The 15,176-nt window shown below is 25.3% G+C and overlaps 1 protein-coding gene and 1 long non-coding RNA gene across 4 annotated transcripts in view; one reads left to right on the top strand and one right to left on the bottom strand.

The window, feature by feature from the left end:
* LOC133542384 (zinc finger protein 501-like) overlaps window positions 1-14,897 on the top strand; it is a 34,924-nt gene extending 20,027 nt beyond the window's left edge. Inside the window, exons 2-3 of one of the 3 annotated variants that reach the window (XR_009804145.1) lie at window positions 12,954-14,297; window positions 14,370-14,897. Coding sequence is in view for 1 of the 3 variants with exons in the window: in XM_061886441.1 (XP_061742425.1) it covers window positions 12,954-14,198 (1,245 nt within the window). In the remaining 2 variants the exon portion in view is untranslated. Of the gene's footprint in view, window positions 1-12,953 lie in introns of all 3 variants that reach the window. The other 2 variants (XR_009804144.1, XM_061886441.1) reach the window with 2 other exon arrangements.
* LOC133542385 (uncharacterized) lies at window positions 13,887-15,176 on the bottom strand. Its single transcript, XR_009804146.1, has 2 exons — window positions 14,370-15,176; window positions 13,887-14,297 (listed from the first exon to the last, which is right to left on the bottom strand). It is a non-coding gene; the product is annotated as an uncharacterized LOC133542385 (long non-coding RNA).

Raw genomic sequence — 15,176 nt, 5'->3', positions numbered from 1 at the left:
ATATACATGATGTAAATATATATGTACTATCTATTAAAATTCATAACATGTAATATATACATGATGTAAGTATATGTCATGTAGTAATCATACTAATATGTAATATATACATGATGTAAGTATATATGTCATGTAGTAACATTCATAATAACATGTAATATATACATGATGTAAGTATATAAGTCATGTAGTAACATTCATAATAACATGTAATATATACATGATGTAAATATATATGTAGTATCTATTAACATTCATAATAACATGTAATATGTACATGATGTAAGTATATATGTCATGTAGTAACATTCATAATAACATGTAATATATACATGATGTAAGTATATATGTCATGTAGTAAAATTCATAATAACATGTAATATATACATTATGTAAGTATATATGTCATGTACTAACATTCAAAATAACATTTTATAAGTACATGATGTAAGTATAAATGTAGTATCTAGTAACATTCATAATAACATGTAATATATACATGATGTAAGTATATATGTCATGTACTAACATTCATAATAACATGTTATATATACATGATGTAAGTATAAATGTAATATCTAGTAACATTCATAATAACATGTAATATACACATGATGTAAGTATAAATGTAGTATCTAGTAACATTCATAATAACATGTAATATATACATGATGTAAGTATAAATGTAGTATCTAGTAACATTCATAATAACATGTAATATATACATGATGTAAGTATATATGTAGTATCTAGTAACATTCATAATAACGTAATATATACATGATGTAAGTATATATGTCATGTAGTAACATTCATAATAACATGTTATATATACATGATGTAAGTATAAATGTAGTATCTAGTAACATTCATAATAACATGTAATATATACATGATGTAAGTATATATGTCATGTATTAACATTCATAATAACATGTAATATATACATGATGTAAATATATATGTACTATCTATTAAAATTCATAATAACATGTAATATATACATGATGTAAGTATATATGTCATGTAGTAACATTCATAACGTAATATATACATGATGTAAGTATATATGTCATGTAGTAACATTCATAATAACATGTTATATATACATGATGTAAGTATAAATGTAGTATCTAGTAACATTCATAATAACATGTAATATATACATGATGTAAGTATATATGTAGTATCTAGTAACATTCATAATAACATGTAATATATACATGATGTAAGTATATATGTCATGTACTAACATTCATAATAACATGTAATATATACATGATGTAAGTATAAATTTAGTATCTAGTAACATTCATAATAACATGTAATATATACATGATGTAAGTATAAATGTAATGTAGTATCTAGTAACATTCATAATAACATGTAATATATACATGATGTAAGTATATATGTCATGTAGTAACATTCATAATAACATGTTATATATACATGATGTAAGTATAAATGTAGTATCTAGTAACATTCATAATAACATGTAATATATAAATGATGTAAGTATATATGTAGTATCTAGTAACATTCATAATAACATGTAATATATACATGATGTAAGTATATATGTCATGTACTAACATTCATAATAACATGTAATATATACATTATGTAAGTATATATGTCATGTACTAACATTCATAATAACATGTTATATATACATGATGTAAGTATAAATGTAGTATCTAGTAACATTCATAATAACATGTAATATATACATGATGTAAGTATATATGTCATGTAGTAACATTCATAATAACGTAATATATACATGATGTAAGTATATATGTCATGTAGTAACATTCATAATAACATGTTATATATACATGATGTGAGTATAAATGTAGTATCTAGTAACATTCATAATAACATGTAATATATACATGATGTAAGTATATATGTAGTATCTAGTAACATTCATAATAACATGTAATATATACATGATGTAAGTATGTCATGTACTAACATTCATAATAACATGTAATATATACATGATGTAAGTATGAATGTAGTATCTAGTAACATTCATAATAACATGTAATATATACATGATGTAAGTATATATGTCATGTAGTAACATTCATAATAACATGTAATATATACATGATGTAAATATATATGTAGTATCTATTAACATTCATAATAACATGTAATATATACATGATGTAAGTATATATGTCATGTATTAACATTCATAATAACATGTAATATATACATGATGTAAATATATATGTAGTATCTATTAAAATTCATAATAACATGTAATATATACATGATGTAAGTATATGTCATGTAGTAATCATACTAATATGTAATATATACATGATGTAAGTATATATGTCATGTAGTAACATTCATAATAACATGTAATATATACATGATCTAAGTATATATGTAGTATCTAGTAACATTCATAATAACATGTAATATATACATGATGTAAGTGTATATGTCATGTAGTAACATTCATAATAACATGTAATATATACATGATGTAAGTATATATGTCATGTAGTAACATTCATAATAACATGTTATATATACATTATGTAAGTATATATGTCATGTACTAACATTCAAAATAACATGTATGTACATGATGTAAGTATAAATGTAGTATCTAGTAACATTCATAATAACATGTAATATATACATGATGTAAGTATATATGTCATGTACTAACATTCATAATAACATGTTATATATACACGATGTAAGTATAAATGTAATATCTAGTAACATTCATAATAACATGTAATATACACATGATGTAAGTATATATGTCATGTGTATAACATGTAATATATACATTATGTAAGTATATTTGTCAGGTATTAACATTCATAATAACATGTAATATATACATGATGTAAGTATATATGTCATGTATTAACATTCATAATAACATGTAATATATACATGATGTAAGTATATATGTCATGTAGTAACATTCATAATAACATGTTATATATACATGATGTAAGTATAAATGTAGTATCTAGTAACATTCATAATAACATGTAATATATACATGATGTAAGTATATATGTCATGTAGTAACATTCATAATAACATGTAATATATACATGATGTAAGTATATATGTCATGTACTAACATTCATAATAACATGTAATATATACATGATGTAAGTATATATGTCATGTAGTAACATTCATAATAACATGTTATATATACATGATGTAAGTATAAATGTAGTATCTAGTAACATTCATAATAACATGTAATATATAAATGATGTAAGTATATATGTAGTATCTAGTAACATTCATAATAACATGTAATATATACATGACGTAAGTATATATGTCATGTACTAACATTCATAATAACATGTAATATATACATTATGTAAGTATATATGTCATGTACTAACATTCATAATAACATGTTATATATACATGATGTAAGTATAAATGTAGTATCTAGTAACATTCATAATAACATGTAATATATACATGATGTAAGTATATATGTCATGTAGTAACATTCATAATAACGTAATATATACATGATGTAAGTATATATGTCATGTAGTAACATTCATAATAACATGTTATATATACATGATGTGAGTATAAATGTAGTATCTAGTAACATTCATAATAACATGTAATATATACATGATGTAAGTATATATGTAGTATCTAGTAACATTCATAATAACATGTAATATATACATGATGTAAGTATGTCATGTACTAACATTCATAATAACATGTAATATATACATGATGTAAGTATAAATGTAGTATCTAGTAACATTCATAATAACATGTAATATATACATGATGTAAGTATATATGTAGTATCTAGTAACATTCATAATAACATGTAATATATACATGATGTAAGTATATATGTCATGTACTAACATTCATAATAACATGTAATATATACATGATGTAAGTATAAATGTAGTATCTAGTAACATTCATAATAACATGTAATATACACATGATGTAAGTATATATGTCATGTACTAACATTCATAATATGTAATATATACATGATGTAAGTATAAATGTAGTATCTAGTAACATTCATAATAACATGTAATATATACATGATGTAAGTATATATGTCATGTAGTAACATTCATAATAACATGTAATATATACATTATGTAAGTATATATGTAATGTACTAACATTCATAATAACATGTAATATATACATGATGTAAGTATAAATGTAGTATCTAGTAACATTCATAATAACATGTAATATATACATGATGTAAGTATATATGTCATGTAGTAACATTCATAATAACATGTTATATATACATGATGTAAGTATATATGTAGTATCTAGTAACATTCATAATAACATTTAATATATACATGATGTAAGTATATATGTAGTATCTAGTAACATTCATAATAACATGTAATATATACATGATGTAAGTATATATGTCATGTACTAACATTCATAATAACATGTAATATATACATGATGTAAGTATAAATGTAGTATCCAGTAACATTCATAATAACATGTAATATATACATGATGCAAGTATATATGTCATGTAATAACATTCATAATAACATGTAATATATACATGATGTAAGTATATATGTCATGTAGTAACATTCATAATAACATGTTATATATACATGATGTAAGTATATATGTCATGTACTAACATTCATAATAACGTAATATATACATGATGTAAATATATATGTCATGTAGTAACATTCATAATAACATGTTATATATACATGATGTAAGTATAAATGTAGTATCTAGTAACATTCATAATAACATTTAATATATACATGATGTAAGTATATATGTAGTATCTAGTAACATTCATAATAACATGTAATATATACATGATGTAAATATATATGTAGTACCTAGTAACATTCATAATAACATGTAATATATACATGATGTAAGTATATATGTCATGTAGTAACATTCATTATAAATCAATCAATCAATCAATGTTTACTAATATAGCCCTAAATCACTACTGTCTCAAAGGGCTGCACAAAGCACAACACAAACCAGCATATAAGTATATATGTCATGTAGTAACATTCATAATAACATGTAATATATACATGATGTAAGTATATATGTAGTATCTAGTAACATTTATAATAACATGTAATATATACATGATGTAAGTATATATGTAGTATCTAGTAACATTCATAATAACATGTAATATATACATGGTGTAAGTATATATGTAGTATCTAGTAACATTCATAATAACATGTAATATATACATGATGTAAGTATATATGTCATGTAGTAACATTCATAATATGTAATATATACATGATGTAAATATATATGTAGTATCTAGTAACATTCATAATGACATGTAATATGTACATGATGTAAGTATATATGTCATGTAGTAATATTCATAATAACATGTAATATATACATGATGTAAGTATGTATGTCATGTAGTAACATTCATAATAACATGTAATATATACATGATGTAAGTATATATGTAGTATCTAGTAACATTCATAATAACATGTAATATATACATGTGAATATATGTCATGTAACATTCATAATAACATGTAATATATACATGATGTAAGTATATATGTAGTATCTAGTAACATTCATAATAACATGTAATATATACATGATGTAAGTATATATGTAGTATCTAGTAACATTCATAATAACATGTAATATATACATGATGTAAGTATAAATGTAATGTAGTATCTAGTAACATTCATAATAACATGTAATATATACATGATGTAAGTATATATGTCATGTAGTAACATTCATAATAACATGTTATATATACATGATGTAAGTATAAATGTAGTATCTAGTAACATTCATAATAACATGTAATATATAAATGATGTAAGTATATATGTAGTATCTAGTAACATTCATAATAACATGTAATATATACATGATGTAAGTATATATGTCATGTACTAACATTCATAATAACATGTAATATATACATTATGTAAGTATATATGTCATGTACTAACATTCATAATAACATGTTATATATACATGATGTAAGTATAAATGTAGTATCTAGTAACATTCATAATAACATGTAATATATACATGATGTAAGTATATATGTCATGTAGTAACATTCATAATAACATGTTATATATACATGATGTGAGTATAAATGTAGTATCTAGTAACATTCATAATAACATGTAATATATACATGATGTAAGTATATATGTAGTATCTAGTAACATTCATAATAACATGTAATATATACATGATGTAAGTATGTCATGTACTAACATTCATAATAACATGTAATATATACATGATGTAAGTATGAATGTAGTATCTAGTAACATTCATAATAACATGTAATATATACATGATGTAAGTATATATGTCATGTAGTAACATTCATAATAACATGTAATATATACATGATGTAAATATATATGTAGTATCTATTAACATTCATAATAACATGTAATATATACATGATGTAAGTATATATGTCATGTAGTAACATTCATAATAACATGTAATATATACATGATCTAAGTATATATGTAGTATCTAGTAACATTCATAATAACATGTAATATATACATGATGTAAGTGTATATGTCATGTAGTAACATTCAAAATAACATGTTGTATGTACATGATGTAAGTATAAATGTAGTATCTAGTAACATTCATAATAACACGTAATATATACATGATGTAAGTATATATGTCATGTACTAACATTCATAATAACATGTTATATATACACGATGTAAGTATAAATGTAATATCTAGTAACATTCATAATAACATGTAATATACACATGATGTAAGTATATATGTCATGTGTATAACATGTAATATATACATTATGTAAGTATATTTGTCAGGTATTAACATTCATAATAACATGTAATATATACATGATGTAAGTATATATGTCATGTAGTCACATTCATAATAACGTAATATTTACATGATGTAAATATAAATGTAGTATCTAGTAACATTCATAATAACATGTAATATATACATGATGTAAGTATATATGTCATGTAGTAACATTCATAATAACATGTAATATATACATTATGTAAGTATATTTGTCATGTATTAACATTCATAATAACATGTAATATATACATGATGTAAGTATATATGTCATGTAGTAACATTCATAATAACATGTTATATATACATGATGTAAGTATAAATGTAGTATCTAGTAACATTCATAATAACATGTAATATATACATGATGTAAGTATATATGTCATGTAGTAACATTCATAATAACATGTAATATATACATGATGTAAGTATATATGTCATGTACTAACATTCATAATAACATGTAATATATACATGATGTAAGTATAAATGTAGTATCTAGTAACATTCATAATAACATGTAATATATACATGATGTAAGTATATATGTCATGTACTAACATTCATAATAACATGTAATATATACATGATGTAAGTATAAATGTAGTATCTAGTAACATTCATAACATGTAATATATACATGATGTAAGTATATATGTAGTATCTAGTAACATTCATAATAACATGTAATATATACATGATGTAAGTATATATGTCATGTACTAACATTCATAATAACATGTAATATATACATTATGTAAATATATATGTAGTATCTAGTAACATTCATAATAACATGTAATGTATACATGATGTAAGTATATATGTCATGTAGTAACATTCATAATAACATGTAATATGTACATGATGTAAGTATAAATGTAGTATCTAGTAACATTCATAATAACATGTAATATATACATGAGGTAAGTATATATGTAATGTACTAACATTCATAATAACATGTAATATATACATGATGTAAGTATAAATGTAGTATCTAGTAACATTCATAATAACATGTAATATATACATGATGTAAGTATATATGTCATGTAGTAACATTCATAATAACATGTTATATATACATGATGTAAGTATATATGTCATGTACTAACATTCATAATAACGTAATATATACATGATGTAAATATATATGTCATGTAGTAACATTCATAATAACATGTTATATATACATGATGTAAGTATAAATGTAGTATCTAGTAACATTCATAATAACATTTAATATATACATGATGTAAGTATATATGTAGTATCTAGTAACATTCATAATAACATGTAATATATACATGATTTAAGTATATATGTCATGTACTAACATTCATAATAACATGTAATACATACATGATGTAAGTATAAATGTAGTATCCAGTAACATTCATAATAACATGTAATATATACATGATGCAAGTATATATGTCATGTAGTAACATTCATAATAACATGTAATATATACATGATGTAAGTATATATGTCATGTACTAACATTCATAATAACATGTAATATATACATGATGTAAGTATAAATGTAGTATCCAGTAACATTCATAATAACATGTAATATATACATGATGCAAGTATATATGTCATGTAGTAACATTCATAATAACATGTAATATATACATGATGTAAGTATATATGTCATGTAGTAACATTCATAATAACACGTAATATATACATGATGTAAGTATATATGTCATGTAGTAACATTCATAATAACATGTTATATATACATGATGTAAGTATAAATGTAGTATCTAGTAACATTCATAATAACATGTAATATATACATGATGTAAGTATATATGTCATGTACTAACATTCATAATAACGTAATATATACATGATGTAAACATGTCATGTAGTAACATTCATAATAACATGTTATATATACATGATGTAAGTATAAATGTAGTATCTAGTAACATTCATAATAACATTTAATATATACATGATGTAAGTATATATGTAGTATCTAGTAACATTCATAATAACATGTAATATATACATGATGTAAGTATATATGTCATGTACTAACATTCATAATAACATGTAATATATACATGAGGTAAGTATATATGTAATGTACTAACATTCATAATAACATGTAATATATACATGATGTAAGTATAAATGTAGTATCTAGTAACATTCATAATAACATGTAATATATACATGATGTAAGTATATATGTCATGTAGTAACATTCATAATAACATGTTATATATACATGATGTAAGTATATATGTCATGTACTAACATTCATAATAACGTAATATATACATGATGTAAATATATATGTCATGTAGTAACATTCATAATAACATGTTATATATACATGATGTAAGTATAAATGTAGTATCTAGTAACATTCATAATAACATTTAATATATACATGATGTAAGTATATATGTAGTATCTAGTAACATTCATAATAACATGTAATATATACATGATTTAAGTATATATGTCATGTACTAACATTCATAATAACATGTAATATATACATGATGTAAGTATAAATGTAGTATCCAGTAACATTCATAATAACATGTAATATATACATGATGCAAGTATATATGTCATGTAGTAACATTCATAATAACATGTAATATATACATGATGTAAGTATATATGTCATGTACTAACATTCATAATAACATGTAATATATACATGATGTAAGTATAAATGTAGTATCCAGTAACATTCATAATAACATGTAATATATACATGATGCAAGTATATATGTCATGTAGTAACATTCATAATAACATGTAATATATACATGATGTAAGTATATATGTCATGTAGTAACATTCATAATAACACGTAATATATACATGATGTAAGTATATATGTCATGTAGTAACATTCATAATAACATGTTATATATACATGATGTAAGTATAAATGTAGTATCTAGTAACATTCATAATAACATGTAATATATACATGATGTAAGTATATATGTCATGTACTAACATTCATAATAACGTAATATATACATGATGTAAACATGTCATGTAGTAACATTCATAATAACATGTTATATATACATGATGTAAGTATAAATGTAGTATCTAGTAACATTCATAATAACATTTAATATATACATGATGTAAGTATATATGTAGTATCTAGTAACATTCATAATAACATGTAATATATACATGATGTAAGTATATATGTCATGTACTAACATTCATAATAACATGTAATATATACATGATGTAAGTATGAATGTAGTATCTAGTAACATTCATAATAACATGTAATATATACATGATGTAAGTATATATGTCATGTACTAACATTCATAATAACGTAATATATACATGATGTAAATATATATGTCATGTAGTAACATTCATAATAACATGTTGTATATACATGATGTAAGTATAAATGTAGTATCTAGTAACATTCATAATAACATTTAATACATACATGATGTAAGTATATATGTAGTATCTAGTAACATTCATAATAACATGTAATATATACATGATGTAAATATATATGTAGTATCTAGTAACATTCATAATAACATGTAATATATACATGATGTAAGTATATATGTCATGTAGTAACATTCATAATAAATCAATCAATCAATCAATGTTTACTAATATAGCCCTAAATCACTACTGTCTCAAAGGGCTGCACAAAGCACAACACAAACCAGCATATAAGTATATATGTCATGTAGTAACATTCATAATAACATGTAATATATACATGATATAAGTATATATGTAGTATCTAGTAACATTTATAATAACATGTAATATATACATGATGTAAGTATATATGTAGTATCTAGTAACATTCATAATAACATGTAATATATACATGGTGTAAGTATATATGTAGTATCTAGTAACATTCATAAAAACATGTAATATATACATGATGTAAGTATATATGTCATGTAGTAACATTCATAATATGTAATATATACATGATGTAAATATATATGTAGTATCTAGTAACATTCATAATGACATGTAATATGTACATGATGTAAGTATATATGTCATGTAGTAATATTCATAATAACATGTAATATATACATGATGTAAGTATATATGTAGTATCTAGCAACATTCATTACATGTAATATATACATGATGTAAGTATATATGTAGTATCTAGTAACATTCATAATAACATGTAATATATACATGATGTAAGTATATATGTAGTATCTAGTAACATTCATAATAACATGTAATATATACATGATGTAAGTATATATGTCATGTACTAACATTCATAATAACATGTAATATATACATGATGTAAATATATATGTAGTATCTAGTAACATTCATAATAACATGTAATATATACATGATGTAAGTATATATGTCATGTAGTAACATTCATAATAACATGTAATATGTACATGATGTAAGTATATATGTAATGTAGTAACATTCATAATAACATGTAATATATACATGATGTAAGTATATATGTAGTATCCAGTAACATTCATAATAACATGTAATATATACATGATGTAAGTATATATGTCATGTAGTAACATTCATAATAACATGTTATATATACATGATGTAAGTATAAATGTAGTATCTAGTAACATTCATAATAACATGTAATATATACATGATGTAAGTATATATGTCATGTACTAACATTCATAATAACATGTAATATATACATGATGTAAGTATAAATGTAGTATCTAGTAACATTCATAACATGTAATATATACATGATGTAAGTATATATGTAGTATCTAGTAACATTCATAATAACATGTAATATATACATGATGTAAGTATATATGTCATGTACTAACATTCATAATAACATGTAATATATACATTATGTAAATATATATGTAGTATCTAGTAACATTCATAATAACATGTAATATATACATGATGTAAGTATATGTCATGTAGTAACATTCATAATAACATGTAATATGTACATGATGTAAGTATAAATGTAGTATCTAGTAACATTCATAATAACATGTAATATATACATGAGGTAAGTATATATGTCATGTACTAACATTCATAATAACATGTAATATATACATGATGTAAGTATAAATGTAGTATCTAGTAACATTCATAATAACATGTAATATATACATGAGGTAAGTATGTATGTCATGTACTAACATTCATAATAACATGTAATATATACATGATGTAAGTATAAATGTAGTATCTAGTAACATTCATAATAACATGTAATATATACATGATGTAAGTATATATGTAGTATCTAGTAACATTCATAATAACATGTAATATATACATCATGTAAGGATATATGTAGTATCTAGTAACATTTATAATAACATGTAATATATACATGATGTAAGTATATAGCTAGTATCTAGTAACATTCATAATAACATGTACTATATACATGATGTAAGTATATATGTAGTATCTAGTAACATTCATAATAACATGTAATAAATACACATTTTGCTCATACACAGTATATTAATTTCATAATGCATCTTTTCTTCCAATTGAACAACACTACATTCATGGCAGACTTCATGAGAGAGAACAAACATAATAAAACTATCACTTACTTTACAATGTCTGCTCGCATGGGGATGATGAGGTGTTCATATCTTTCCGTTTAGATGAAGAATAAATCCTCACAAAGGGTTAATAAAAAGGATGTTTATTATTTGGAGGACTTAGTGAGGAGTCCATTTGCTGCATTCTTAGCTGATTATTGCTCACTTTTATTTACCTTTCTGTCAACACACTGTCTGCTTGGAAGTACTCTGTGTGTGTGCGCTGCCCAACATGCCCGTAAACCAGAGGGAGAGAAGGAAGGGGAGTGGTACTTTCAGAGGTGGTATAATACTGAAAATGATTCATTAGTATCATGGTACTATAGTGATACTGGTATGCTGCACAACCCCAGGACATGGAAATCTTACAAATTCTTGGTGTGACTCAGTAAAGGTTGGAGTTTGTCAACCATGTGTTTGTCTTCTTGTGTCCTGCAGACATCTGGGAGGGACATCTGTAACCCTGGCCAGAAGGGGTGGAGCTTCAGGATGGAGGAGGAGCCACTGACCGCCCACTTTAAAGAGGAAGAGGAGGCGCCCCGGACCCTGCACATTAAAGAGGAAGACAAGAGTCCACTGACCCCCCAATTCACAGAAGAGGAGGAGGCCCCTCACATTAAAGAGGAAGACAAGACCCCCCAATTCACAGAAGAGGAGGAGGAGGAGGCCCCTCCCATTAAAGAGGAAGACAAGAGCCCCCAATTCACAGAAGAGGAGGAGGCCCCTCCCATTAAAGAGGAAGAGGAGGAACACAGCATCAGTGAAGAGTTCCCAGTGACCCTCGTCATCGTGAAGAGTGAAGATGAGGAGGTCAAAGGTGAGAGAGACCACTGTGGAGCACCACCAGCAGACAGGATCTCAGACGGGGACGAGACGACGTCTCACTCTGCTGATGATGAAGAAGATGATGCAACATGTCACACTGACAACACACACTTGACGTGTTCGCACTGCGACAAAACCTTTAAGTACCCAAGTCACCTCAAAGCACACATGAGGACGCACACCGGAGAGAAACCTTTTTCCTGCACAGAGTGCGGCAAAGGCTTCCCGCAAAGTAATAGTTTGAAAGAACACATGCGAATACACACCGGAGAGAAACCTTTTTCCTGCACAGAGTGTGGCAGAGACTTTAGACTAAAACACATGCTGAAACAACACATGCGCATACACACCGGAGAGAAACCTTTTACCTGTACAGTTTGTGGTAAAGGTTTTGTGCGAAGTCTGCATTTAAAAAGACACACCAGGACGCACACAGGTGAAAAAACCTTTGCATGTCCAAATTGTGATAAAAGCTTTTATGACCGATCCAACCTTGTAACACACAAGAGAACACACACCGGAGAGAAACCTTTTTCCTGCACGCAATGTGGCAAAGGTTTTGCACAGAGTAATAGTTTGAAAGAGCACGTGAGAATACACACCGGAGAAAGACCTTTTTCCTGCTTAGCATGTGGCAAAGGCTTCACTCAAAGTAATAGATTGAAAGAGCACATGAGAACACACACCGGAGAAAAACCTTATTCCTGCCCTGAATGCGGTAAAGGTTTTTCCCGAAATAGTTCCATCAAAGACCACATGAGTACGCACAATGCAGAGAAACCCTTTTCCTGCTCTGAATGCGGTCGAGATTTTCGACTCAAAAAAGTACTGAAACAACACATCAGAATACACACTTGAGAGAAACCCTAGTCTTGTTCAATTTGTTGAAAAAAGGTTTTACACAAACTAACACTTTGAACGGTCACGTGAGGAAACACAGCAGATAAAACCCTTTACCTGTTTTGAGGGTACACAGCAGATAAAACCCTTTACCTGTTCTGAGGATACACAGCAGATAAAACCCTTTACCTGTTTTGAGGATACACAGCAGATAAAACACCACATTTTCAATCTGTGGTGAAGGTTTTGGATAAAGTCAACATTTGGTAAAAAAAAAAAAAGAAAACATTAAACCTGAATATTGACTTTCTAACTCCATGACATTTAACATGTGTGACATCATTGTGCATCTTCTTATTACACTTTAACATTGATAGATTATACACATTACATCATGAGTTGTTTTATAATTATATTTATAATTATATTTATGTAACGTTATGTACTTTGATGACATAAATGAAAAGAGAAGTACAAAACAGCATATTATTATTATTTACTTTATACATCATTTGAGCAGTTGTGTTTTAAACATCGACTTTTCAAATGTGTGACTATCAATCATTTGTTGGCTCCCAATATTTCATTCTATTGATGATCTTTATTACTCTCTCTTGCAATATAAATATTATTCTGTGATTGTTTTACATTTAAGTCCTCACACCTTTATGCAACAAACAATGTTTGCTCCAATAAATGTATTTCATATTTGTCCAATACGTGTTTTGTTTTATTAAATATTGTATTTAATATTTACCAACACTGGATGAAAAGTTAATACCCAGAATGCCGTGCACTGTGAAGGGCAAGGTGAGTGCATACCTGAGTGGGTGACATGTTCCAGTCCTTTTTCCCTTGAGAAATGTGGGTGGGGATGATAGTCGCCACAAAATGGGGTTTGGGTGTAGTCAGACGGACGGATGTTCATGACAGCTGTGGGCTGTTATGATAGTCATGGTGGGGTATGGGGGAGTGATAGTCACGGTGGGGTATGGG

This window comes from Nerophis ophidion, linkage group LG24 (genome assembly GCF_033978795.1).
Source record: "Nerophis ophidion isolate RoL-2023_Sa linkage group LG24, RoL_Noph_v1.0, whole genome shotgun sequence".
NCBI classification, from domain to species: Eukaryota; Metazoa; Chordata; class Actinopteri; order Syngnathiformes; family Syngnathidae; genus Nerophis; species Nerophis ophidion.
This window is presented reverse-complemented; position numbering and strand designations above follow the sequence as displayed.